Below are 27,783 nucleotides of genomic sequence, written 5' to 3' on the forward strand. Positions count from 1 at the left end.
GTCCCATTTCAGTCCTTTACTTTTGTAATTGGTTAGTTTTATACTCTGACACAAACGTATTAACCATTTTGTACTAACTTAAGCATTTTCTCTTTATTTTTAGTTTCTCATTAAATTAAATTAGATAGCATTTTACTTATTTTCCATTTCCAGGTTTTCTGATATTCAGTAAGAAAATATTACATGCAGTTTTTCTGAAGGATCTTTCCACAGAGCTGATGACATTTCCTGGAAGGAAATAATAAATGTATAAATAACATCTTGATTGTGTAGGATAGCTGTACTGAGTTTAGCTGCACAACTATATGCTGGCTAAATATCATCAAATAAGTGTGTCTAGGAAATTGAGAAATTTTTTAATATGAGAGCTAGGATAATACCTACAACAATAGATGTCTTTACTGATCTTATTCTTAATATTTAAGAGAAATTAATTAAAAATATAAATTTGAATTGAAAGTTTGAGTATGATCTTGCCATTTGTGATCTCAAGGAAAGGAAGGAAAAATTAAAATAGAGAAAGTAGCTTTTTAGCAAAGTAGATTTAACTGATAATAGCCAACATTGAGTGCTAGGAGATTTACATAATTTAAATGGTTTATCCTCAGCAACCTTTTGAGGTAGATATTATTATTATGCACTTTAAAACAGATAGGGAAATTGCAAAGAGAGGCTAAGTACTTGGTAAAGGTCATGCAGCTGAGCGATGGAGCCACAGTTCAAACCCTGTCTAGTCAGGCTTCAAAACCCATCCATGCCCTGTGGTTCTGCTTTGCAGGTCTAAATTTTTCTATTTTATACACTCATATTAGGTGGGACAGTAGTGATGTGGCAAAAATTCCTTATGTGTTTTTCTTTTCTATTTTGGGGAAAAATCACACATGATACGCATCTATGTAAGAAGCTAACCCTCTCCCCCACAAATTAGGAAATAATCAGAAATATTTAGTAAAGGAGATAGTGGTTATACACACAGGGAGGTAGGTAGGTAGATGACCTATATTTAACTTAGTTAAGGAATTGGAAAAACAGTTGATATTGTTCTCATTACTTTGAAACTATTGATTAAAAAACACCCTTAACCACTGAGAAATGACATCTTTTAATTAAAATGTGGTACTATTATAATTCATTTTCACATCAAATTTATACTCTTTAATAGCAAAAGAGCATGTTACAACATTTTTATGCCCTTATATAATGTGACAGTATAGAAAAGAAAAAAGCCATAAACATGAGGCTTTTGGTTTTATATTTGTAAAATCCGATGCTAAGGTATAAGTAATAACCTTACCTAAAGAAAATAAAAGTTTAAAGTAGTGACCAATTATGTTAGCAAGTGTCAACACATTAACAAATTTGCTCCGTTATGGTTCACTTTGGATGTAAATACCCCTAAGTAGCACCTGCATCTTAAAGGTAGAAGAGCCACTTATTGAATATACTTGCCTGTAGTTTTCTATCCCTTTTTCTTTTCTATCCCTCAGCTCTCAGGTAGCTGGGATGTTGCTATTCTGAGTAACTCCAGTATGATCCCTAGAGACAATTCTAGTTCAACCACTCTGAAGATACTGCTCTGTAAACAGTATTGACCACCCCCCCGACCGTCAAATCCGTTTACACAGATACCAGTTGTCACAAACTATTTACAAAGCCAGGCAGAACAGAATTTCCCAGCTTCTAAGAATCCCTGTTTGATTCTAGCTATCGCCTCACCTTTGTATAGAAGTTGCGAAAGGAAGTAACAGTTATTTTTGGCCATGAGTCATGATTTCTTGGGTAGCATCAATTTCACTGGCTATATTATACATCATTAATACAATTGCCTGGAGAATTGAACTGAAAGAAGGTCTCAAAGCTTTCTTTTTGGGGATAGGAAATGGTATTATAATATTGTTAATTTTATAGACTAAGGAATTGAGAGTATAACAGCAGCGCTGACATTGAGAGTTTACAATACTGACACCTCAAGCAGTAAGGAGAGGATTTGTTAGATCATCAAAATGATCCATTGGAAACAGGATAGTGACTGAGATACAGAGTTTTCAAAGCACATAATGTACCTGGCCTAGGCACATGTATTTAGTATTAAGATAAAAAAAAAAAAAACTTCCTCTAAATCTCAGTTTGCCCAAGTGAATAAATCATCTCTAGCAATAAGTTAGTTTTTTTTTTTAGCAATAACAGTAAGAGGCATTTTAGAGTAATACCTAATAGTACCATATTTTTATGCAAATAACACACACCTACATTTGCTTGCCAAACGCCCTCCTCACACAAGGTATTATAATAGCACTGTGCTAATTTTTTTTTAATAGAAATATGTAAAAAAAAAAAAATTGCCGTAGCGGCACTTATGAAAATACCTGGGGATGGGGTGGGGTGGGGTGGAGGGCGTGGTTGGCAAACAAATGGAGAAGGCATGCATTATTTGTGTAAAAGTACAGTTTTCTATAACATTACTTTCAAAAGATCACAGGATAAGTTTACATAGCAGTGATAGCATGATAGCATTAGCTAGTAATAGCGAAATTTGAAAAATATTTTTGAAGTGGTTGAATTCTTACGTCCAAATGAAACAGTGTGTCCACAGAAGAGCAAATAAAGTAAATAAGGGGGTTGATAATTATCATAAAAAATTCTCCCATTGTTTAACGTTGAGAAAAGAAAGTTAGACTTCATAGACTTAGGAATTCAGAAGAGACTGATAATTTATTCTCTAAGTCCACATGGAGAAATGAGTTTAAGTAGTATGGAGGGAATTCAGTCAGTCATGTGATAAAACAGTGAAGTGTTTTTAATTAAACACTGAGGCAGATTACTAAAAAACGTTTTAAAGTCCCCACTTCAAACCATAGTACAGAGAGAGAATAGAATGGTTTTAAACTTTCATGTATCTAGAGGTAAGTGTTTGAATCACAAATGAGAATCTGACTTTTTGTTTAACATTAATCCTGTTATTTGGTTTTTAAATGAGTAGTGTGCTAAACAGACCCATAAAAAAAATAAAGCAAACCGTTTGCTGTCAGGTTCTCATTCATTAGGTTATTGTTTATTAGAATCTCAGGGCAGGGTTAGTGGTTTCACAGTTTGGAAAAGATCACCAAGTATGACCCCAGCTTGAGCTCCCCACCTCCGTTCTGACCCCACTTGTCATCGAGTCCACTCCAACACATGGCAGCTGCAGGTGTGTCAGAGTAGAACTATACTCCATAAAAAAAAAATAGGGTTTTCAATTACTGATTTTTCAGAAGTAGATTGCTAGCCATTTTCTTCTGAGGTACCTTTGGGTGGACTTGAACCTTCAACCTTTCAGTTTTTAGGCAAGCACATTAACCGTTTGCAACTCCTCACTTTTTGTGTCATTTTATTGACTTATGTGTTTGTATTTCTAGATGAATTTTTTTTAAGTGATGGGGCAATACAAACAGCTTAGCTAAAGCTTCCAGTAGCTTCATCCTATAATCACCTCATAAAGATCTTTCTACTGGTCTGGAGCGGTTAGGGAAAATAAATGAAAACGGATTTAGAGTCACTAAATGCCATCCTCTTCACTTGGTTGGAGAAGGCACTAATTCAGAAATTGAATATAAGACGGACTTTGAATAAAGCAAGTGAAACTTTGGCAAAATGCAATATGATGGAGCAGTATCTTAAAATTTGACTGAAAAGTCAAAGATGCATCATGCCTCAAATGTTTTAGAATTTATATATGTGTAGATAAATATGGAGACAGTGAATAATAAAGCAAGGATAACAGTTTCAGCACCCAAATTCCTTGATTTTCTGCTCTGCAAGTACCTTCATCATCAGTCTATTCCATCAGCCCATTCCTAGATAACCACATGTTGGGCTGCCTTTAGCTGTTGCTCATTTCAGAAAGTTACACTCCCTAACTATAACCATCTTGCCGTCTTAATACAAGAAATGTCTCTTTGTTCTTAAATCTTTTCCTTCTCTTCTGTACCCCTCTCTGTTCTTCTCTTCATGTAGTCAATTTTTTCTTTACTTCACTCAACCCAACCAAAACCAAATTTCACAGCCATTGGGTCGATTCCAACTCATAGCAACCCTGTTGGCAGAGTAGAATTGCCCCATAGGGTTTCCAAGGCTGTAATCTTTATGGAAGCAGACTGCCACATCTTTCTCCACAGAGCAGCTAGTGGGTTCATACTGCCAACCTTTTGGATAGCAGCTGAGCACTTAACCACTGGACCCTGGGCTTCTTCACCCAATTCAAACTATTTGGCAATTCACTACTTTGTATATTTTTGCTTGTCCTTTTTTGGAACAAGTGCTATTGTGAAGTCTTTTCAGTCTTCCAGTTGAGTGTCAGTATGCCTAGCATATTGTGTATTTGGTCTTTATAGCCCTAGCATAGCCAAATTACATTGTATTCAAATCCTTAGACGTGTTTGCCATCCTTGCCGTATTATAGAATCCCTGAGGAAAAAGACTTGTCTTTTGTCTTCTCAGGCTCTTTCATAGGGCATATCACGCTGTAGATTCTCCATAAATGAATATTAAGGTAGTAAATTAATTAGAGGAGTCAGACTTTTTATACAAATGATTGGATTCTGATAGAGGATAACACAGAGTGGAAAAGCATTGAGAGCATTCAGAAGATTGAAGCAATAAATTGCTGAAATCATATTTGCCAAAATAGTTTAATTTGAAAAAATGTTAGATTAGCATTTGTCCTCATTGGTTAGGAAAAAAAAAAGTAAAATGTTATGAATAGACTTTGTTTACACTAAAGTACAATTAAATTTTCACACAAGTATGGATATTCTGGTCTGCATAAAAAAAAAATAGGTCTGCACAGGAGGCTCCAAATGTCTGGTGAACACCTTATTAGGAATCTAGAAACTTTTACTATAGAGCAAGATTAGAAACATTCAGATATAATCAGAGCCAAATCACACAGAGTACAGAGTCTTTAAAAATATTAAACATGATGAATTTAGAAGCATGTCAGAACTTGCTGGGTTTATTTTAATAATACTTCATGGTGTTATAATTACTAAGATCCAGAAAGGATCAGCAAGCAGTCCTCTTACCAGAAGGCTCTCACATCTGCTCTAAGAGTTTGGAGAAGATAGCAGTCACGGGTGAAATGGCCATGATTTACCAAGAAGTGAAGGGATTACAAAATTTGATGTTGGGTGAAAACTGAAATAAGAAAGAGAACTGTGAAACAAATAAACAGTAAGTGTAGATATCAGGGATTGGGTGAAGTAAACACCAGGAGTTAGGAACAAAAAGCTGAAAGGAGAAGGATGATCTTGTCTAAGAAATACAGAGGTTAAAAACAAGGCACAAACCATAGATAATGCTAAATTTAGTCTCAGGTTAAAGAGTCTGAAGTATTTGGTGTGATGATGTTGTGGATACTTGCAGGCTTTTATAGCTGATAGTCCTCCATGGATCGTCCTTTCCTGAGATGACACATATTCATTCCTCGAACATCCATAGTGTAGGCCTTGACAGTGGTTTTTCCATGTTCCTGGGGGCAAATTTGTTGTTTGATATTGCTTTTCTTTCATTTGAATACTTACATTCTTAGTGTTGGAAAGCATGGTCTATTAATGATAAAGAGGTATCCCTTCATGTTCACTTATAAAATACCCTCATTCAGATTTTGGGGGTCCTATTTTTTTATTTATACCCCCACGTGTCTGTCAGTTTGTTTGTACTGTGGGAGCTTGTGTGTTGCTGTGATGCTGGAAACTATGCCACTGGTATTCAAATACCAGCACGGTCCCCCATGGCAGACAGGTTTGAGCTGAGCTTCCAGACTAAGACAGACTAGGAGGAAGGACCCGGCAGTCTACTTCTGAAAAAAAAATAGCCAGTGAAAACCTTATGAATAGCAGCAAAACATTGTCTGATACAGTGCTGGAAGCTGACCCCCCCCCCCCCCCCCAGGTAGGAAGGCACTCACAAAACGACTAGGGGAAAGCTGTCTCCTCAAAGTAGAGTTGACCTTAATGATGTGGATGAAGTCAAGCTTTCAGGACCTTCATTTGCTGATATGGCATGACTCAAAATGAGAAGAAACAGCTGCAAGCATCCACTAATAATCAGAATCTGGAATATATGAAATGTGAATCTAGGAAACCTGGAAGTCATCAGAAATGAAATGGAATGCATAAACATTGATATCCTAGGCATTAGTGAGCTGAAATGGACTGGTATTGGTCATTTTAAATTGAACAATCATATGCTGTACTATGCCAGGAATGACTACTTGAAGAGGAATGGCATCGCATTCATCGTCAAAAAGAACATTTCAAGATCTGTCCTGAAATATAGTGCTGTTGGTGATAGGATAATAACCGTACACGTACAAGGAAGACCAGTTAATACGACTGTTGTTCAAATTTACGCACCAACCCACTAAGGCCAAAGATGAAGACATCGAAAATTTTTATCAACTTCTGCAGTCTGAAGTTGATCAAACATGCAGTCAGGATGCACTGATAATTACTGGTGATTGGAATGAGAAAGTTGGAAATGAAGAAGCATCGGTAGTTGGAAAATATGGCCTTGGTGATAGAAACCATGCTGCAGATCACATGATTGAATTTTGCAAGACCAGTGACTTCTTCGTTGCAAATGCCCTTTTTCACCAACATAAATGGCGACTATACACATGGACCTTGCCAGATGGAATCCACAGGAATCAAATCAACTACAACTGTGTAAAGAGACGGTGGAAAAGCTCAATATCATCAGTCAGAACAAGGCCATGGGCCGACCGTGGATCAGACCATCAGTTACTCATATGCAAGTTCAGGTTAAAACTGAAGAAAATTAGAACAAGTCCACAAGAGCCAAAGTATGACCTTGAGTATATCCCACCTGAATTTAGAGACCATCTCAAGAATAAATTTGATGTGTTGAACACTAATGACCAAAGACCAGACAAGTTGTGGAATGACATCAAGGACATCATGCATGAAGAAAGCAAGAGGTCATTAAAAAGACTCGAGAGAAAGAAAAGACCTAGATGGATATCAGAAGAGACTCTGAAACTTGCTCTTTAGCATTGAGTAGCTAAAGCAAAAGGAAAAAATGATGAAGTAAAAGAGCTGAACAGAAGATTTCAAAGGGTGGCTCAAAAAGACAAAGTAGAGTATTATGATGACATGTGCAAAGACCTGGAGATAGAATACCAAAAGGGAAAGAACTGAAGAAAAAATTTAAGCCTCGAGCTGAAAGAACTGAAGAAAAAATTCAAGCCTCGAGTTGCAATAGTGAAGGATTCTATGGGGAAAATATTAAACGACACAGGAAGTGTCAAAAGAGGATGGAAGGAATACACAGAATCACTATACCAAAAAGAGTTGGTCGATGTCCAGCCATTTCAAGAGGTAACATGATCAGGAACCAGTGGTACTGAAGGAAGAAGTCTGAGCTGCACTGAAGGCATCAGCGAAAAACAAGTCTCCAGGAATTGACAGTACCAACTGAGATGTTTCAACAAACGGATGCAGTGCTGGAAGCTCTCACTCATCTATGCCAAGAAGTTTGGAAGACAGCTAGCTACCCGGCTAATCAACTGGAAGAGATCCATATTTATGCCTGTTCCCAAGAAAGGTGATCCCACCGAATGCAGAAATTATTGAAAAATGTCATTAATATCACACACAGCAACATTTTGCAGAAGATCATTCAAAAGCGGCTGCAGCAGTATTTCGACAGGGAGCTGCCTGAAATTCAAGCTGGATTCAGAAGAACACGTGGAACCAGGGATAGCATTGCTATTGTCAGATGGATCCCGGCTGAAAGCAGAGAATACCAGAATGATGTTTACTTGTGTTTTTTTGACTATGCTGAGACATTCGTCTGTGTGTATCATAACAAATTTTGGATAACATTGTGGAGAATGGGAATTCTGGAACACTTAATTGTGCTCATGAGGAATCTGTACATGGATCAGGATGCAGTTGTTCGAACAGAACAAGGGCATACTGCATGGTTTGAAGTCAGGAAAGGTGTGTGTCAGGGTTGTATCCTTTCACCATACCTATTTAATCTGTATGCTGAGCAAATAATCCTAGAAGCAGGACTATATGAAGAACAATACAGCATGAGGATTGGAGGAAGATTCATTAACAACCTGCATTATGCAGATGATACAACCTTGCTTGCTGAAAGTGAAGAGGACTTGAAGCACTTACTGAAGGTCGAACACCACGGCCTTCAGTATGGATTACGCCTCAACATAAAGAACAAAAATCCTCACAGCCGGGCCGATAAGCAACATTATAATAAATGGAGAAAAGATTGAGGTTCTCAAGGATTTCATTTTACTTGGATCTGCAATCAACAGCTATGGAAGCAGCAGTCAAGAAATCAAGAGACACATGGCATTGGGCAAATCTGCTGCAAGAGATCTCTTTAATGTGTTGAAAAGCAAAGATGTCACCTGAGGACTAAGGTGCGCCCGACTGAAGCCATGGGGTTTTCATTTGCCTCATATGCATGCGAAAGCTGGACAATGAATAAGGAAGACCCAAGAAGTGAGGCCTTTGAATTGTGCTGGTGAAGAATATTGAATGTACCATGGACTGCCAAAAGAATGAACAAATCTATCTTGGAAGAAGTACAACCAGAGTGCTTTTTGGAAGCAAGGATGGCGAGACTGTCTCACATACTTTGGACATGTTGTCAGGAGGGATCAGTCCTGGTGAGGGACATGCTTGGTAAAGCAGAGGGTCAGCGAATAAGAGGAAGACCCTCAATGAGATGGATTGACACAGTGGCTGCAATAGTGGGCTCAGCATAGCAACAATTGTGAGGATGGTGCAGGACCAGGCATTGTTTCATTCTGTTGTGCATAGGGTTGCTATGAGTTGGACCCAACTCGATGGCACCTAAGGAACAACAATATTTACTAATAAATAGTGATTAAGAGCTTGACTGCTAACCAAAAGGTCTGTAGTTTCGAATCCACCAGCCTGTCTTTGGAAACCCTATGGGGCAACTCTCTTTGTCCTATAGGGTTGCCATGAATCGGAATCGGAATCGGATGGCAACCGGTTGTTTTGGTGTTTACTAATACAAGGAGCCCTGGTTGCGTAGTGGTCAAGTGCTCAGCTGCTAACTGAAAGGTTAGCAGTTTGAACCCAAGAGCCACTCCATGGGAGAAAGATGTGGCAGTGTGCTTCCTTAAAAATTTACAGCCTTGGAAATCCTATGGGGCAGTTCTAGTCTGTCCAGTAAATAGGGTCACTACAAGTAAGAATCGATCCGGCAGCAATGGATTTGGTTTTTTGGTTTTATTTAGTAGTGCCAGCCTATTCTAGAAAAATAGCATGCTGAACATCTAAAGTAAACCAAGTAAGAATTCTGAAATGTCATGGATTAACAGGTGATATTTCTGTACCTACAATTGTTAAAGATTAAATCAAGTCAAAACTGAATATAATGTTAAAAGGTCTTAATACCTTTCAGTACATAGTTAATAGCACATTTTCTCTGTCCCTTAAACAAAATGAAATCAAGAATTATTTACCAAAAGCAAGTGATTTCTAATCTAGCTTCCAGTCACCAGAAAGAATAATGTCCAGGACTTAGAGTTGAACACTGACTTTACCTATACCTGGAGGCTTGATGGCACAGTGGTTAAAAGCTATGGACGCTAACCAAAAGTTTGAATCCACTAGTGGCCCACTGGAAACCCTATGGGGCAGTTCTACTCTGTCCTGTAGAGTTTCTTTGAGTTGGAATTGACTCGACGGCCATAGTTTTTTTTTTTTTTTGTATACTTATTTCCAAGTACCCCTGCTGGTGCAGTGGTTAAGCACTTGGCTGTTGATGAAGAGGTTGGCAGTTCAAATCCAGCAGCTGCTCTGCAGGAAGAAGATGTGGCAGTCTGGTTCCTTAATGATTTACGGTCTTGAGAACCCTGAGGGGCAGTTCTACTCTGTCCTAAGGGTTGCTATTAATCGGAATTGGGCTTGGTTTTGGGGACACCTAACCCAAGCTTATATTCAACCAAAGAATTTCTCATTAAAGAATGTGTACTTTGTTTGGTACCTTATTTAGAAGTGTCGCTTCATTTTATTCTGTAACTACTTTCTTCATTCTGCCTCAAAAGGATTTTAAGTTTAGCAGATTGGAGAAGCCATCCCCAACAACCAGGTGAGGTTCATCTGCTCTTTAAAGTTTAAAAACGATTTCAGCTGAAAATAATAAAGTCCTAGTTAAAGTCAGTATTTGTGTCTGTTGATCTGACATACCAGCAAGAGTTTGGTGTGTGTATATGAGTGTGATTTTCTCCCAAAAACTTCAGTGTAACATTAAGTATGTACTAATGCTTTGAAATGGCTATTATTTACTATTAGTAGCTTAAAATGATTTTTATGAGTTAACCTTGCATTATTGAAATAGAGTCTTTGATGTCTAATACATGTCTGATAAAATAAAGGTTAGAAATAATTCTCATTATACCCATTAAAATATGACAACGATAATTACAAAAATAGTAGCTAACATTTGTTGTGTCATACACTAGGCCAAGGACTTTGCATGTGTGACAGATACTGGGGCAAGTATTTTACATGTATTAACTCAATCCTTGGCAACAACTCAAGGAAGTAAGTGCTATTATATTCTCATTTTCCAAATAAGAAACTGAGTCATGGATAGGTTAAGTAACTTGCCCAAGGTAACACAGCTTGGCAAAACTGGAATTCTAACCCAGATGGTCACATGCACGTTATCACTTCTATAGTCATTAACTTATCGTTTGCATTCTATTCTGAAGAAAATCTAGAAAGAGAAGTAATCTATGGGAGGAAAAAACCCTCTAAATCAATGGTTCCCAACCTTGTTTGTATACTGGAATCATCTGGAGAACTTAAAATTACTGACTGGATCCCACTTCAGGAGATTTTTATCTAATTAAGATAGGTGTGGTCTGGGTATTAATTTTTTTTAATTCTCTAAGTTATTCTAACGTGTAGCTCAGGTTGTGAGCCACTGTCTTAAGTATCTGTTGGCTGTAGAATTGGTAATATCAATGGCAAAACCCAAAACTCTACATGCTTATCTGATTGCAGTAGGAGCAAGACTAGTAAGTACGTGTTTAAAGGTATAAGAGCGTTTATTTCCACAAAATATTCATTTGATTGATTTAATATGCTATGGCTTCATATCTTTTTTTTTTTTTTTGCATACAGATACAGCACATAATTATCTTAAACAAGAGACCAAAGGGAAAAATAAAAGTACAGAGCCGGATGAGCAGCTGACTATGAATTCTGTGGAAAGTATGCATCAGAAATCTGATGACTTAGTTGGTGAAACCACATATGAAGACACAGAACTGCCAGGGCAGAGATCAAGGAATTTTCAGGTCCTTGGTCCTTGTTCAGATGATGAGACAGCTTCCTGCACTACTGAAAAGTCCAAGTGAGTACTAGCGGAAAGTGAGAGTTGGGAGAACATTATCTTGGTTTTGAATTTCTTTTGGTGTGGGCTGAATTTGACATATCATTAACTTATTAGAATTTGAGGAACTTGCCAGAGTTTCCTACTGTTTCCATTACATTGCTATAATGAGTTTAGGTAGGTGAGTGAGAAGCACAAAGTGAGTTTGAATGAACTCCGTGAGGTTTTATTAATTTCTCATTGACTATTATTTTCTGTGACCTTTCATTATGGATGTGCAAATTACTTCTAGATTGATATAAAAGTGATATTATTCATCAGTTTAAAAATTGGCATCCCCAGGACAAATTAAGTCAAAGATGTGTTTCAATTTTGGTTAGCACAAATTTTCTTTTTTAATTTGGATGCTTTTAGAAGGACCTGGTGCTCTTTCGTTTTCCTTGTTACTTTACATTCCGTAGCTTTTACCTGTTTACCTTACCTACCTATCCCACAAAGGGATTTGAGTTTGTGACACTTGGCACTTTTACCTATGGGATTAAGGTACTTTGATAATTAGTCATGTGCTTTGAAAATACCAAATATAAAAAATCTCAGTGAGTAGTTAATATAATTATATTTTCAGTTCAAAGTCATATTCTATAGAATGCCCTTAACAGAGTTTTGCATAAGAACTATTTTTATTTGCTTTCAAATTATTCAGCTCTTTATTCATCTATTTTTAATTAATATAAAAATCCTGAAGTATATATATATTAATATGTTCCCACCACTTTGCAATTAGGTTTTTACTGAGCTGCAGATTGGAGTAAATTTTGTAGCATAGAGGCAGAGATGAAAGAAGAAGGCATAAACATTTTATCACCAGGTTGGAAAAATAAATAATAGAGCTTGGGCGAAGGCCAAGGTATGTAACATCTAGCGTAACTGCAACAGAAGATGTACATGGTAGGTAGAGCTGCACTGACTCTCCCAGGCCTTGCTGCCTTATTAATCTTAGTAACTTTGAGATTAACCTAGGCCTACAAATTTAATATGATGCCTTCAAAAAAAAAAAAAAAAAAACCTCTTTTCCTTACCTTCCCTTATATTACTTGCTAACAAGATGATAAAAAATAAGATGATACTGTTCTCAAATAGCATACAAAATGTCAAAAACAATTTTTGTTTTAATTTACCCTTGGGTGTTACAAGAATAGGTTTTCATTTTTAATGTTTGAATTTAATAATGAAAATATTATAATCTGCCAAGCAAATTGAAAAAATCCTCATTATTGTTCCCATTTAAAAAAAAAAAAGAAACATGTCTAGAGCCCAAACTATAAGTAGAAACGGAGTTAATATTCACAGCCCCGGAAACGGAATTCTTTGTTCAGTGTACTGAACTGGAGTCTCCCCATAGCGTCACTGAATGCATCCCGTGAATTTAGCTCTCTGTTTATAGATTAGTTGTCTCTTTGTGAAATTAATATATTTATTCTTTTTATCCATATCTTCTTAACTATACATAACAGGAGAAATTTAGAATTAGGTAACTTTACATATTTATTGTGAAAAATAAATTTCTCCCATTTGATGTATAAAATTTTTATATAGTAGAAATTGTATGTATATGTTGTTTAATAGTTTTCTCTCTTTGTAGGACTATAGAACATAAAAATGATTTGGATTGTGAATGTATGATTCCTTGTCAAGTTATTTCAGACTTAAACAAAGAGAAAACAATAGCATCTCTTCTAAAAGAATTGGACATTCTCAGAGCAAGCAATAAAAAGGTAAAATATGGAAAGTCTGATAATTGTACAGTACGTTTTTAGCTGTTGACCTGCTAAATTTGCTTTGTTGCCTATCATAACTCAGTTTTATCGTGTACTTTAAGCTACTGGGTCACTATGAGTTGGAATCAACTCAATGGCAGCAGCGTTTTTTTTTTTAAAGACTTAACATAGCTTTATGTCACTGCCAGTTGGTCTGTCAGGGTATGGTTCAGTTGAAGGATTAGCTATGAAAAACAATTTGGTTTTCTGCCTTGCTGGCCTCTGATACCACTTCCTTCTTCATAAATCTATGGTGCCTTGGGTAGGCACCTCAAAAAAAAATTCATTCAAGTTTTACTTCAGAATTATGGGGAATAAAAAATATAATGCATTGGTCTCATGTTACCTTTTTAACTTTTTCTCTTTTTTATTAGTATCTGTGCCCTGTATTTCACCTCAATAATATATGTAATTAAACTTTAAGGTAGCAAGATGTGGCAATTATTGTCCTTTGCCTTGTGTATTTTATTTCTTTTCATTTTGTCTAATCCAATTCAGGTTTGTTATATCATGTTTTATCTTCTTTTCTGGCTCTTTTTCTCCATACATTCCATTGAGCATAACTACCTTTCATGTTCATTTACTGTATTTTTTTTTACCTCTTCAAATTTTTTTTCTGATTTTAATGTTCTAGTTATTTGGCTGAATCAAACTGAAGCATAATATTAGTAATGTTGAGCTGTCTGATAGAAAACAGCACAAATGAGTGAAGCCTAGAGAGGAATTAAAAAAAGTTGGAGGGATTCTGTGTGAGAGCATGAGATATTTTCTGTTCTTTCATTTAGTATTTATTTTTTATATGTATATTATGAGTCAGGTGCCAATCCCAATTAAAATAGGATATGATGGAATAGCATTCTCAAAGGAAGATTTGTATCAGATATTAAGATTATTATCTTAATTAACTTTGTTTCAAAATATTGGAATTACTAAGCAAAGATGTAAAGCTGTGCTGTCCGTTGTTTTATTAGGATAGTCTGTTCTAAGTCTCTTGCTTTAAAATAAAAGAATTGATGAGGTAGCTCTTTGTTGTAGTTATTTTTAATAACCTTGTTGTTCCTGTTAATTTCAGTCGCCCTCACACACAGAAAATCAATGCATATTAAAATGTTTTTACAATTTCTTTATCAATGCAATAATTTTTACTTTATAAAATATTTAGAACCTTAAAATACTTTTTTTTTTTTTTGAGTTATATACTTAGGTAGTAAGACATAACTGTTGAGGAAAGAACAGTTGTCCTTTGGAATTTGTTATACTTCTACTGGATATTTGTCAGATAAACATCTCTTTAATATGTCAATGTGTTTCAGCTTCAAGAAAAACTGACTAAAGAAGATAAGGAACAGAGAAAATTAAAGCTTAAGCTGGAACTCCAAGAGAGAGCAACAGAAGCTGAAATTGCTGCAAAGACTGCAGGTATAATAGATGAGTATTAACTTATGGCCTTAAGAATCATACACAAGGTTGTTAAATGATGTGGCTTACTGACTACTAGCTTGTTTGCCAAAGGAGGGGATGATCTTTCTCTCCTTTTTTTTTTTTTTTTTTTTTTGGCTGCTTGAAAAATAGGTGGCTTTAACATCCTGGTCCTGGTATTAGTAAGAGCTTTACCTGTATTCATACTGATTTGGGCATTAAATGCATTGTTAACACCATGTCAATCCAATCACAAAAAGGTTGTTTGTTTTGTTGGAAGGGCCTGAACAAACAAGGGGAAATAATGATTACCAGTGCCTCTACCTTTCAACTAGCAGTTCAAATACCACTTATTGTTTTAGCTCGTTCAGAGGAAATACTTCTCCTTTGTATGAAGACAGTCATATAGTCATTGCCAATGGAAACCTACATTTGATTCAAAAATCTATTTTGTGCAATTAATAAATTTTTGTCTGATGATGTGGATGATGATAAAGATCATATTTTCCCTAAGAAGCTTAAATTGAAAGGTTGCCAAAGTTTATAAATGGCTGCCTTAATTATGTTTGGGGGTCTAGTTTTACTCATACGTCTTTACAAGGAGAAATTTTTTTAATGTATCTGAGATATGTTTCAGGTGTGATCAGATGATTCCGAGTAGTCTGTGTTCTCCGTATATATATAACTTTGACTCTCCTCCTCACATTGTTTTAGTGTGTTAAGGAAGTAGAAATTTCAAAGAATAAAATACTAGGATTCAGAGGCATTTTAGAGAGCACTTCTAATAACACATATCAACTGAAATGATTTTAAGAAACAATTATATTTTGTGATTAATCTGAGATTATAATCATGCTTTATAAACCCCTTAACCTGGTTGCATATATGAAAGAATTCTGATATTTTACATAGTGGTATGATTAAGAGGTATAGCCTAGGTACAGCCTATCTTCAAAATATTACTGTGGAAAATAGAACTAAACAGCATAATGAAAATATAACCAAAATAACCATAAATAAGTACTCCAGCTGAATACCAAATGTTTGCTTTTCTGTTAATATTAAACTACCATGATTTTTTTTTCTTTTTTAGGGGGGAAGTAGAATTATATATTTTAAGGAAAACAGTATGTTGAAAATTAATAATTCAGGTGTAAATTTAGAACAACTTGAAAGTTTCTTGGCTTTTTATAGCCATATGTATGCGCATGTATACTAATTGCTAGGATAGTATCACAAGAAACACATTTGTTTTGAGTTGTTTTCATAGTAATTTAACTTAGAGTGTTTTACAAAAGTAATTTAATAAAATTTGGTCCCTCATGATTTACAGAAAATTATAAATTAATATTTTTGCATAGTTCCTTTATCTTTTGGAGGGGAAACTCATTAATTGATAATATTTACTCTTTTCCTTAAACTTTTCTATAATATGGCTAAACATATTTTTCAAATATTGATTGACATATATTTAAGGGTTCTCTTTGACTAAACAATTTGAATCAGGCATACATAAAAGGGAAAATACCATAAGACTGATTATTTTATGATTCTTGTTATTAAAATATTTCTCATGAATGACAAAGTATTATCTTAGTAAATGTTAAGTGTTTGAAAGATGGTTTAGTATGTTTTTATAGTCTCCTCAACATATGTCTATAGTTTTTAAAGTAATGTACTAAAATATGAGATATTATAGGGAAATAGGAACCCAATGGTTTATATATAAGGATATTCATCTCAGTATTAGTTATAATAGCAATGCAAGTAATAATAATCTAACATATACCAACCCATTGCCATCGAGTCAATTCCTACTGATAGTGACCCTATAGAACAGAGTAGTACTGCCTTATAGGGCTTCAAGGGCCGTAAATCTTTATGGAAGCAGACTGCCACACCTTTGTCCTGTGGAGCAGCTGATAGGTTCAAACCACTGACCTTTCTGTTAGCAGCCAGTCACTTAACCACTGTGTCACCATGGTTAAATAAATTAGTATATGTAAGCTATGAGGTATCATGCAATAATTAAAAAAGCATTTCTGAAGAATATTTGATGATATGAGAAAATATTCATGACTCAATTTAAGTGAAAGAAGTGGAGGAAAACTGTATTTATGATATAACTTTGTTTTAAGAAGAATGTATCTACATATATGTTTATAAAATGAGAAGCAAATTTTGATGGTCTTTAAGTGGAAGTATGAATGCCTTAGGAGTCCCTGGGTGGCACAAACAGTTGAGCACTTGAATAATAACTGAAGGGTTGGCAGTTCGAGCCCACCCAGTGGTGCTTCGGAAGAAAGCCCTGAATTTAAGTTTATAAATGGCTGCCTTAATTATGGAAAACTCTATGGAATGCAGTTCTACTCTGCATACATGGGGTCACCATGAGTTGAAATAAACTTGATAGCAGCTGGTTTGGATTTTTTTGGTTTCGTTAATCTCTTAAGAGTTTTCTAACCTTTCCAAAAAGGTTTTGTGCAATGAGCATGTATTCGATTTAGAAGTAGAAAAAGTAAACATTACTTTTAAAGATGCAATATAGTTTTTCTTTTAATTATTTGTTCTCTTCGTATAAGGGAGCCAGGGTGGCACAAGGGTTAAGCACTTGGCTGCTAACCAAAAGATTGTTGGTTCAAATCTACCCAGCAGCTCTGCAGCAGAAAGAACTGGCAATTTACTTCATAAAGATTACAGCCAAGAAGTCCCTGTGGGGCAGCCTGTTCTGTCACATGGGATCGCTATGAGTTGGAATCAACTTGATGGCACCCAACAACAACAGTAACAATGTTAATATAGGAGTCCCTGAGTAGTGCAAATGATTAAGCACTCAGCTGCTAACCAAAAGATTGGCAGTTTAAATCCACCCAGAGGAGCCTTGGAAGAAAGGCCTGGTGCTTTACTTCCAAAAGATCACAGCCATTAAAAGCCATCTGGAGTATGGTTCTACTCTGACATGTGTGGGGTCGCCGTGAGTCAAAATCAACTCGGTGGCAACTGGTTTTAACCTTCATGTAATTCCTTGATAGGTTTAAAACACAATGACCAAATAAATCAAAGTTTATGAAATCCGTAGGATGGCCGTGATCAAGTCTTGCCATTTTACCCATGCCATTTTTCTTGTCTTTCAAATACTCCTCTTATTCATATCATTATGTGTATTATGTAACTTGCATTATATATATATATATATACTAGTCCATTTTGATTTCCTACCTGATTGAATAATTTATAAGAATAAGAATCTGGTATAATCAAAGCCATATAAAACAGGAGGCACCCGATTCTGAGAGGGAATTTGAAGCAATGGAAAGACCAGAAGCCTTGGACTCAGATTGACCCAAGTTTAAATCACAGCTTTGACACTGTTATGGATTGAATTTTGTCCCCCAAAAATGTGTGTCAACTTGGCTAGGCCATGATTCCCAGTATTGTGTGATTGCTCACCATTTTGTCATCTGATGTGATTTTCCTGTGTGTTGTAAATCCTACGTCTATGATGTTAATGAGGAGGGATTAGCAGCAGTTATATTAATGAGGCAGGGCTCAATCTACAAGATTAGGTTCTGTTTTAAGTCAATCTCTTTTGAGATATAAAAGAGAGAAGTGAGCAGAGAGACATGGGGACCTCAGGTACCACCAAGAAACAAGAGCCAGGAGAATAGCGTGTCCTTTGAACTCAAGGTCCCTGTGCAGAGAAGCTCTTTGGCCGGGGAAGATTGATGACAAGGACCTTCCAACAGAGAGACAGAGCCTCCCCCTGGACCTGGCACCTGAATTGGGACTTCTAGCCTCCTAGAGTGTCAGAGAATAAATTTCTCTTTTAAAGCCATCCACTTCTGGTATTTCTGTTTTAGCAGCTGTAGATAACTAAGGTAGATGCTAACATTGACTGTGTGCCTTTGGGCAAGTTAACGTCTCCAAGCCTATTTTCCTGCACATAAAATATAAATATTAATTTATAAAAATATTTTAAGGATGAGAGATACAATATACATTAAGTACCTAGTATATAAGTGGTACTCAGTAAGTTGTAGCAATATTTTTTATTATTCTTACTCTTATGAAATTCTTAAGTCTTTGATAAGATTTTTTTCACCAGATTTGCTTCACCAGAAACTATGAAAAGATTTTCATTCTGTTTAGATTTTTGTTAAAAATTAATGATTTACTGTAATAGATTTTAAAAGGAAAATAAACTGAAAAATAAAGGATTTGATGATGAGGAAATTTCTCAGTGGTAATAATGCCTTTTACTAAAATATGAATCTGAAATGAAGGAAATGATATACAAAGGACTCTGGCTTTAATCAGTGTGTACCTATGATAACCTTCATATAAACTATTATTATTGTCTTTAAGCCTGTAACTTTACTTCCCTGATCTGATGGTTTTAAATAATGTTACTACTGTCATTGTAATCTTATTGGAAGTTTTGAATTCAGTTGCGTCCTCTCTCATGTTAAAATCTCATATGGTTGGCCCTTTACCTTCCTCTCCTTATCTTACATCACCGTCATTGTCATTATCATCATCACCATAGATAACCTTTATCAGCACTTAATATTTTATAGGAACTATGCCGGCATCTTTGGAAATCAACCAAGAATTATTTATTTAAAAAAAAAATTATTAGGGACTTGTTAATGTACTAGGAGCCCTGATGGTGCAGTGGGTAAGTGATATGACTGCTAACCAAAAGGGTGGCAGCTCGAATCCACCAGCTGCTCCTTGGAAACCCTATGGGGCAGTTCTACTCTGTCTATGGAGTCGCTATGGGTTGGAATCGACTCCACAGCAGTGGGTTTGGTTTTTTGGTTTTGGTTATATACTAGGCACTGAGATAGGCACTGAACATACATTAGCAAATAAGACATACTTGGGATTTCAAGCGTTTGACCACAATCACTTCTCAATCATAATGCACTAGTGTAATACACTAAAACAAAAAACCAAACCTGTTGCCAGTGAGTCGATTCCAACTCATAGTGACCCTATAGGACAGAGTAGAACTGCCCTATAGGGTTTCCAAAGCTGTAATCTTTATGGAAACAAACTGCCACATCTTTCTCCTCCTCTGGGTTTGAACCATCAACCTTTTGGTTAGCAGCCCAGCACTGCACTTAACCAGCACCACCAGAGTTCCTTGTATAATGTGCTAGGTAGCGATTAAAGCTCAGGCTTTGGATTGAGACCTTTGTTCTAATCTTTTCACCATTTATTGTGTGTAAACAACAGCCTCACTAAGCCTTAGTTAAAACCTACTCTATGGGTTGCCATGAGATAATGTTTTTGAAGTGCTTAACCTTTAGGAGGCACTCAGTAAATGGTAATTATGATTTTAAGATGTTGATGATGGTGTCACCATCTTGTTTTCTTAGACTTCTTGATTTAATAGAGAACATATTCAGTGTGTTACTAACAGTTGTTTAGTTATATAAATACTATCCTATAGTTGTTTAAGTAGAGCCCTGGTGGCACAGTGGTTAAGAGTTCAGCCACTAACCAAAAGGTTAGAAGTTCGAATCCACCAGCTGCTCATTGGAAACTCTGTAGGACCCTACTGTGTCCTATAGGGTCCTATGAGTTGGTATCAACTCAACGGCAATGAATATCATTAATTAAAGGAGCTCTGGTGGTACAGTGGCTAAAGTGTTCAACTGTGAATTGAGAGGTCAGCAGTTCAAAATCACTAGCAGCTCCACAGGAGAAAGATGCGGCTGTCTGCTTCTGTAAAGATGTACAGCTTTGAAAACCTTATGAGGTTGCTATGAGTTCGAATCAACTTGATGGCAGTGGGTATAGTTACTTATATTTAATTATGTTTCACAAAGAATTGATTTGTATGTCTTTTTAAAAAATTAGTTTACAAAACATCTTTATTATTTCATTTGATCCTGTTATTATTTTTCCTTGATTTTTTGAAAGCTTAAAAATTTGGAAACTATTTCTTTGATCTTTACAGAGAGGAAATAAAGGAAAAAAAATAAGTTTTTTTTTTTAGAAAAAGCCGAAATGCCTAGCTGACTCCCTGTCTATTTACATTGGGAAAATATTATCTCTAAGTAGTTGTTTAGGACTTTTTACTGTGTTTTGACTCATTAAATCATACATGTGGGTAATAGTATGTGATAATTGTTAACATGTATGACCTGAAAATATTAGAGATATTTTAGAGAAGTGTGGCAGAAACATTGAATCTTTGTCCTTTAGGTGTGTATCTCTTCTCACCTAAACAAAGTGATCAAACCACAAACATTTCAAAATTTGTTTTAGTTAAATTGATTCTAAAAATGAGAGATAATGTTGTATGGCCTGATTGGTATCCATTAATTTACTCTTAGATCAGTGATTCTGTTATAACTTTTAAATATAACTTGTTCAATTAAACCTTTCATTTTTTCTAAACAACCTCAGTGGAAATTGTCTAGTGTTTAGGGTAATTCTCTTTAATTTTTATTATTCTATTGCATTTTCTGTGTACAGATGATGTTTAAATTTTACATGAGTATTTATTTAAATGGTTTTTCTGGTAAGTTATTTTTGTGACATTTAAATTATTTATGTTTCTTTAAAAGCCTTACTTTTCTATTTCTTAGAAGCTCACTTTGGAGTCTGCTTTATATGTTAGTTATTTTCCTTTCTTGCATGTCATCCATTAAAGATTAGCTGTGGAAGGTTGGAGCATGGAGAGATTATGAATGACAGTACAACTCCTGTAGAATAATAATCAGTTTTTGGTATTTAATGCTGTTTGACTTTTGCAGACACATTTCTTATTAACCTTTGGTACAAAGAGAAATCCAGGTTCCTGATATCTCATGGAGAAGATGAATTTGAGATCCTCTTCCAATTAAACTAAAATAAGGCCAATCTTGGGCTTTAGCCAAAAGAACTCCTTTAGTTCCTAAGAATTGTGTTTATAAATCTATCTTTCTATCTGTCTATCTCTCATCTATCTAAACTATATTTTAACAATGTATAATCCAACATTTACATAATTAATTTGCCTAGTTTATTTTACTGATGATGTGAGCATTTAATCTGCCTTTTTTTTCCTCATTAAACATATTTTTTTCTGTGTGCTCAAATTTGGGCTAATATTTTGTAAACAAAAACATTGCCGAGCCCTTTTTATTATAGAGGATGTTACTTTGATGGCGAAGGGAGGAGTTTAATTGTTGTTGTCCAAAAGATTAGGATATAAATTTTCGGGAATTTACAACTTAAATTTTTCTATTCAGGTTAAAATCTTAAATGTGTAGTAGCTATGTAATATACCATTTAAGCAACAGTATTAAGACATGCCAAACAATTAGTGTGAAGAAAATCAGCATTGTATAGTAGAAAATATTTACATTGTACTCTTGTAAAAAAATGCACAGAGTATCTCAGATGGCATTAACTAATGATTAAGAAGAACAAAAGTCAGTTCTATGTAGCAGAAGAAAAAATAGCATTATACGCTTTTAAGAAATAATACACATAGGAGTCCCATTTTTCTGTATATATAGTGGGCATTAATAAAATGTGATAACCTTTAGTTTGATACCTGAAGACCTTAAATGCATTAAATTATAATGGAGCATTAACTACACAGGCATGCACACATTTTTTAATTGGGAAGGAAAAAAGATTTCAGGAATACGGCCTATAATTTCAGATAAGAACAAAAAGATCCCTGTCTGTGAAGTATAGCAGATAGAACATTGATTATATTACCATCTTTAGGTGGAGAGTCCTATGGATATGAAAAAAAAAAAAATGGATATGAGTCAGGATTAATTACAGTGAATTCCAGGTCAAATAATGCTTGAGGGTAAAATGTGGCCAATTCGTATCCTCCATAAAAAATTCCCCCCGCCCCCCCCCACAGAGAAACTATTATGCGTGATAACAGCCAACAATTAAAAATGTTTATTAGGAATGGTTTACCATGGACTGTAGCATGACAACAAGTATTTGAGAGCATGTTTTTTTTAATATAGTTATGGTAATTAAAACAGAAATAATAGAAAACTTTTCAGACAATGATTTTAAGACTTTTCCAAATATTCAATTGATTCCAAAGAGGAAATAATCTTGGAAAAAGTTTAGGTAGAGGTATTTTTCACAATATTTTCATACTGATACCTTTTAAATTTTAGTGCAGATATTCTGTGCAATAAATAAGTCAAATATTGGTACAATTATATTTCAAAAATATACAAAATAATTGATGTTTATTTTAATACTTTAGGGGATAAATAACTATATTACATTAAAAATTGTAGCTCTGATATCTATGTTAAATATCTGAATGTAAATATAGAGCAGAGTTTTAGGAAGCGTTATTAGTCTTAGAGTTACCTGTTCTAAAATATGTATAAAATAATTGAGAGTTTTATTTTCAAAAAGTTCTTTTGTTACTCAGAAATTTAAACTTAATATTTTGTATAATTTCCTAATTAATCTTCAACAGTTTCTCTAGTATTGGTGGGTATAAGTTAACAGCACCTTTACAGAGAAAAGTTTGACAGCATATATTAGGGCTTAAAAAGCTGACTTTTAATCTAGTAATATTTCTAGGAATTTTCCTAAGAAATTAACTGTATATACATACATATACACACATACACACACAAAGTTCTGTATACAAAGATGTTCATTATAGTGTTATTTATATAGTGAACAATTGAGAACAGTGTAAAATCTAAAATTAGAAGCATCTTGGTTGATTAAAATATGGCATATCAAAGTGATAAAATTCCATGCATTATTTTAGATTTTTTGAAGAATACTGAAGAATATGGGAATATAGTTATGTATTTTAAAAACATGCAGAAAGTTACAAAACTATGTAAAGTATTCCTGTCTTCTCTAAATTTTTACAATGAGCCTTTATTTCTTTTAATCAGGAAAGGTTATTATAAATTTTCATGTGAAGTAATAAATTCAAATCCAGTTTTAGAAAGAACGTAATAGTGTGATTTGTGAAAGAAATTCTGAAATAATAAGCTGAATCTGGCATTGTGATTCCAAAAAACAGAAGCATAAAATTACTTAGAGTAGGTTTGGTTAGTTTTCTACTGGTATAGGGAGTTTACCACCTATGTTAAAATTTATCTTTTTTAATGACATTAAAAAAAGAAAAAAAAGAACTAATGGTTGTGGTTCTGGAATGTATATGTATGTGGTGATTTCATAAAACATTGATTACTATAATATTTGATGTTTTCAAAGAATCCATTTAACATCATCATAAATCCCCCCAAATGGTTAATCTTCATGTCAAGCAATAAATGCAGATATTCATAGAATCTGAGATTCTTTCTATATAGCAAAGGCCCGTCTTTTATAAAACTATTGCCTGTCTATGTTGCTTAGAATGTCTGAGCATTAATTGTATTCAGCGATTGATTTGATAAGTTTTAAATCTTAATGATTTTTTTCCTTTTTTTAATTCAACCTTTTCTATTTATGTAACTGTTTAAGGATGTTAACGGATTTCTCTTTCCTGAAAAATGTCTGTCCTCTAAATTATGTTATTTAGAGACTCATGATCTATTTAAACTAGCATGATTTCTAATATGCTGTCTCATTTCTAGTAATTTTAAAAGTAGTTTGAAAAGTGTAGAATCTGGATTTGTCAATAGACTCAGGTTCTACTAAGAAAATATGTACTCTGTCTTGACTCAATAAATTCATACTTAGTATGGTTCAGCTTCTTCATATTTACTCTTGCCCATATTAGAAAACAATTAGCTTACTAAACAAATTTGAGTATTTAGTGGAAAGTGGGGGTGATCCTCTCTGAAGCTTTCTCATTTGACTAAGAATTATAGGATATTTGATAACCATGTTTAAAAATGGAGATATCCAAATATTATTGTAAACACCCAATGATTTGTTTTACCTACAATATAAGTATTTTACTTGGTTGGCTTACATAGTAGCTAATAATATTTGTTAATGTAATTTAACTGCTGTGAACCTTTACTGAACAAATATTGAAATTTATTCAAGTCAAAGAAAGAGAATCTCTAATGACTTTTGTTAAAGCTTCTATTTAATAGTTAAGGAGAAAAGTTTGTATGACATACGAGATGCAATTAACAGCAGATTTTACATTTAATAAAAAGAAAGAAGGATGCGTATTTGCTTTATTCATTCCATCATAATTTGCATTAGAGCTGTGAGTGTTTAATGAGCAAATTCCAACTAAAATGCTATATTGATTTTCTAGTGAACTTTGTAATAGTTATCTACCTAGGAAAAGCTCAGTGTTTACAATTAAGTTTTCTATGCTTAAAATGTTTGAGAGTTGCATATTGACCCTTTAAAAGTACTAAATTCTAGAAAGGATCAGGTTTTTCATAACCAAAAAATTTTACACATAACCAAATACGTGTTTATTTGTATTTGTAATACTTTGGTAATACCTTCATTTTGGAAAACTTTTCTCATTATTTCTAAAATGTAGAGCTATATTATCCGTATTTTCTTCTGGCATTTTAAAGTTTAACCTTAGAATACTCAGACGGTAATCTCCTTTAAGTACACATGTACATCTTTGGATTTGAAATGGCACTAGGAGGGGAAAAAATGTTTTCTCTTGATCACACAGGACCAAATAAGCCCTCTGTGTAAATCATTTACCTTTAAATATAGAGATAACTGCTAATGTCCTTGCTATTGCTAGTCTTAACCTCTTTCATCAGGTGCTATTGTATATAAAGTAGAACACAGCTTATTTTAAACGTCACTTTTTAAAGATTTCATCACACTGTACAGAATTGATAGACAGCTTATTGGCATTTAAAGTTTAGTGATTAGTATTTTAACCTTTGAATATACCAGCATAGTTTAGGGCAATATAATATGCATGTTAATCTATACTTTGACCAGTATTTATATTCATTTTGTCCATTCTATCTGCCCTACAAATTGGAAGTATTTTATAATGTAAAAAATTTTAAACATCTTAGAATATCATGATATTGTGTATAAGTTATTGAATCATTATATTGTGCAGTACATATATACAATAGGTTCTGGAAAAGTTTTTTTTCCTTGTTTTTCTTAAAAATTTTTGCACATCAGTGAAAAATGCAAAAACAAAAAAAACTTTTTGAACAGGATCTTTTTTTTAAGAAAATGGCCCAAACTGATAAAAACCACATTTTTAATGTGGCTAGGAATAAAGTTGAGTTGTGAATTTATAGATTGAGGGTGGTGGAATAGAGCTAACATTTATTGAAATTCAGTTTTGTTTGGCCAAGGACTTTATATATATTATCTAATTTAATTTTCCCGAACAACCATATATACATCCTGTCCACCTGAACTGTGACTAAAATAATGTAAGAAATTTAAAAAATTGAGGCTGCCTAATTTTAGTATGTTAACACCTTGGATCTGGATCCAAGCCCATATTCTTGCCAGTACATCATGCTGCTTTGTCTAAGCTGTTGACAGTTCTTGCCAGGAGGAGATAGTATAGAAATAATAGGGACAAATAAAACTCATTATTGCATACTCATTCTGGGCAGAGGTTTCTTTCAAATCAGCATGATGAGTTGATTTATGGTAGCAGAATAATACAGCCGTAGACAACCAAATGAGAGTAATAACACTACAAAAAACAAAACAAAACAAAAAACTGGGAAAATTGTGATGAGAAATACTGGTACTTCCAAAGTATATGTTTATAACAAGAAACAATTTCTTTTTATTTATTTATTTTTCTTATAGTTTAGATGAAAGTTTACAGAATAAACTAGCTTCTCATTAAACAATTAGTACACATATTGTTTTATGGCATTGGTTTTTTCTATGTTTTTGCTGTTGTGAACAATGCTGCAGTGAACACAGGTGTGCATATGTCTATTTGTGTGATGACTCTAATTTCTCTAGGATATATTCCTAGGAGTAGGATTGCTGGATCATATGGTATTTCTATATCGAGCTTTCTAAGGAAGCGCTATAATGTTTTCCGAAACGGTTATATCATTTCACATTTCTACTAGCAGTGCATAAGAGTTTCAGTCTCCCCGCAACCTCTCCAACAAGTTATTTTCTGTTTTTTTGGTTTTAAAAAATTTTTTTTTTGTTGGATTTCCCCGTAGATTTTAGAGGTTAGACCCTTGTTGGATTTGTAATAGCCAAAGTTTTTTTTCCCACTCTGTAGGTTGTTGGGGTGAGATGGTATCTCATTTTAATTTTGATTTGCATTTCTTTAATGGCTAGTGATTGCAAGCATTTCCTCATGTGTCCGTTAGCTGCTTGAGTGTCTTCTTTGGTGAAGTGCTTGTTCATTTCCTTTACCCATTTTTTAATTGGATTAAAATTTTTTTTGTTGGATTTTCCTGTAGATTTTAGAGGTTAGACCTTTGTTGTATTTGTAATAGCCAAAGTTTTTTTTCCCACTCTGTAGGTTCTCTTTTTACTCTTTTGGTGAAGTCTTTTGATGAGAGTGTTTAATTTTTAGAAGATTCCAATTATCTAGCTTATCTTCTGGAGTTTGTGTTGTTAGTTATGATTTGTATTCTGTTAATGCCATGTATTAGGATGAAACAGTTCTTAATTAAGCTTATCTAAATTGCCAAAGCATTCAGTTTTATGCATATGGATATCCAGTTGTTCCAGTACAGTTTGTCATATGTTTTGTTTATCCATCCCCCAGTTGATAGAAATTTCAGTTGTTTCTAGTTTTGGTATTATGAAGAGGGCGGGCCCAAGATGACAGAGTAGTCAGATGCTTCCTGTGGTCCCTCTTACAACAAAGACCCGAAAAAACAAGTGAATCGATTATATACGACAGTCCGGGAGCTGTGAACATCAAAGGCAAAGTTGAGGAATCAGACTGAGTGGTGGGGGGAAGAGACAGTTCAGAAGCAGTGAGGAGTTGCCAGACCTGACCCAGCGGGAACTGGCACCCTGCACGCTGGGTTGGCTGGCATGTGTGGCTAGGTAAGCAGTAGCACTTGGGATGCATTTTCCACATCAGGACAGACTAGGTGGAGTAGAGTCTACTCAAGCTTCCAGAACGAGCGAGAAGTGACAGTCAACAAAAGATAAGTACATGCGTTTAACCTACTGTGTGGATCAAAAAACACCCCCTTTGGGAACTTCTCTCCCATTTACCTGCCCCCTCCCCTCT

At 34.6% G+C, this 27,783-nt stretch overlaps 1 protein-coding gene across 9 annotated transcripts in view; it reads left to right on the plus strand.

Moving 5' to 3' along the window:
- Positions 1 to 27,783, plus strand: part of MIPOL1 (mirror-image polydactyly 1) — a 352,757-nt gene that overhangs the window by 69,467 nt on the left and 255,507 nt on the right. For all 9 annotated transcript variants that reach the window (XM_049899515.1, XM_049899512.1, XM_049899519.1 and 6 more), the window contains 3 exons: positions 11,193 to 11,424; positions 13,046 to 13,178; positions 14,534 to 14,639. In XM_049899515.1, coding sequence (XP_049755472.1) covers positions 11,193 to 11,424; positions 13,046 to 13,178; positions 14,534 to 14,639 — 471 coding nt within the window. The remainder of the gene's footprint in view (positions 1 to 11,192; positions 11,425 to 13,045; positions 13,179 to 14,533; positions 14,640 to 27,783) is intronic.

The sequence above is a fragment of the Elephas maximus genome, chromosome 10 (genome assembly GCF_024166365.1).
Source record: "Elephas maximus indicus isolate mEleMax1 chromosome 10, mEleMax1 primary haplotype, whole genome shotgun sequence".
Lineage (NCBI taxonomy): Eukaryota > Metazoa > Chordata > Mammalia > Proboscidea > Elephantidae > Elephas > Elephas maximus.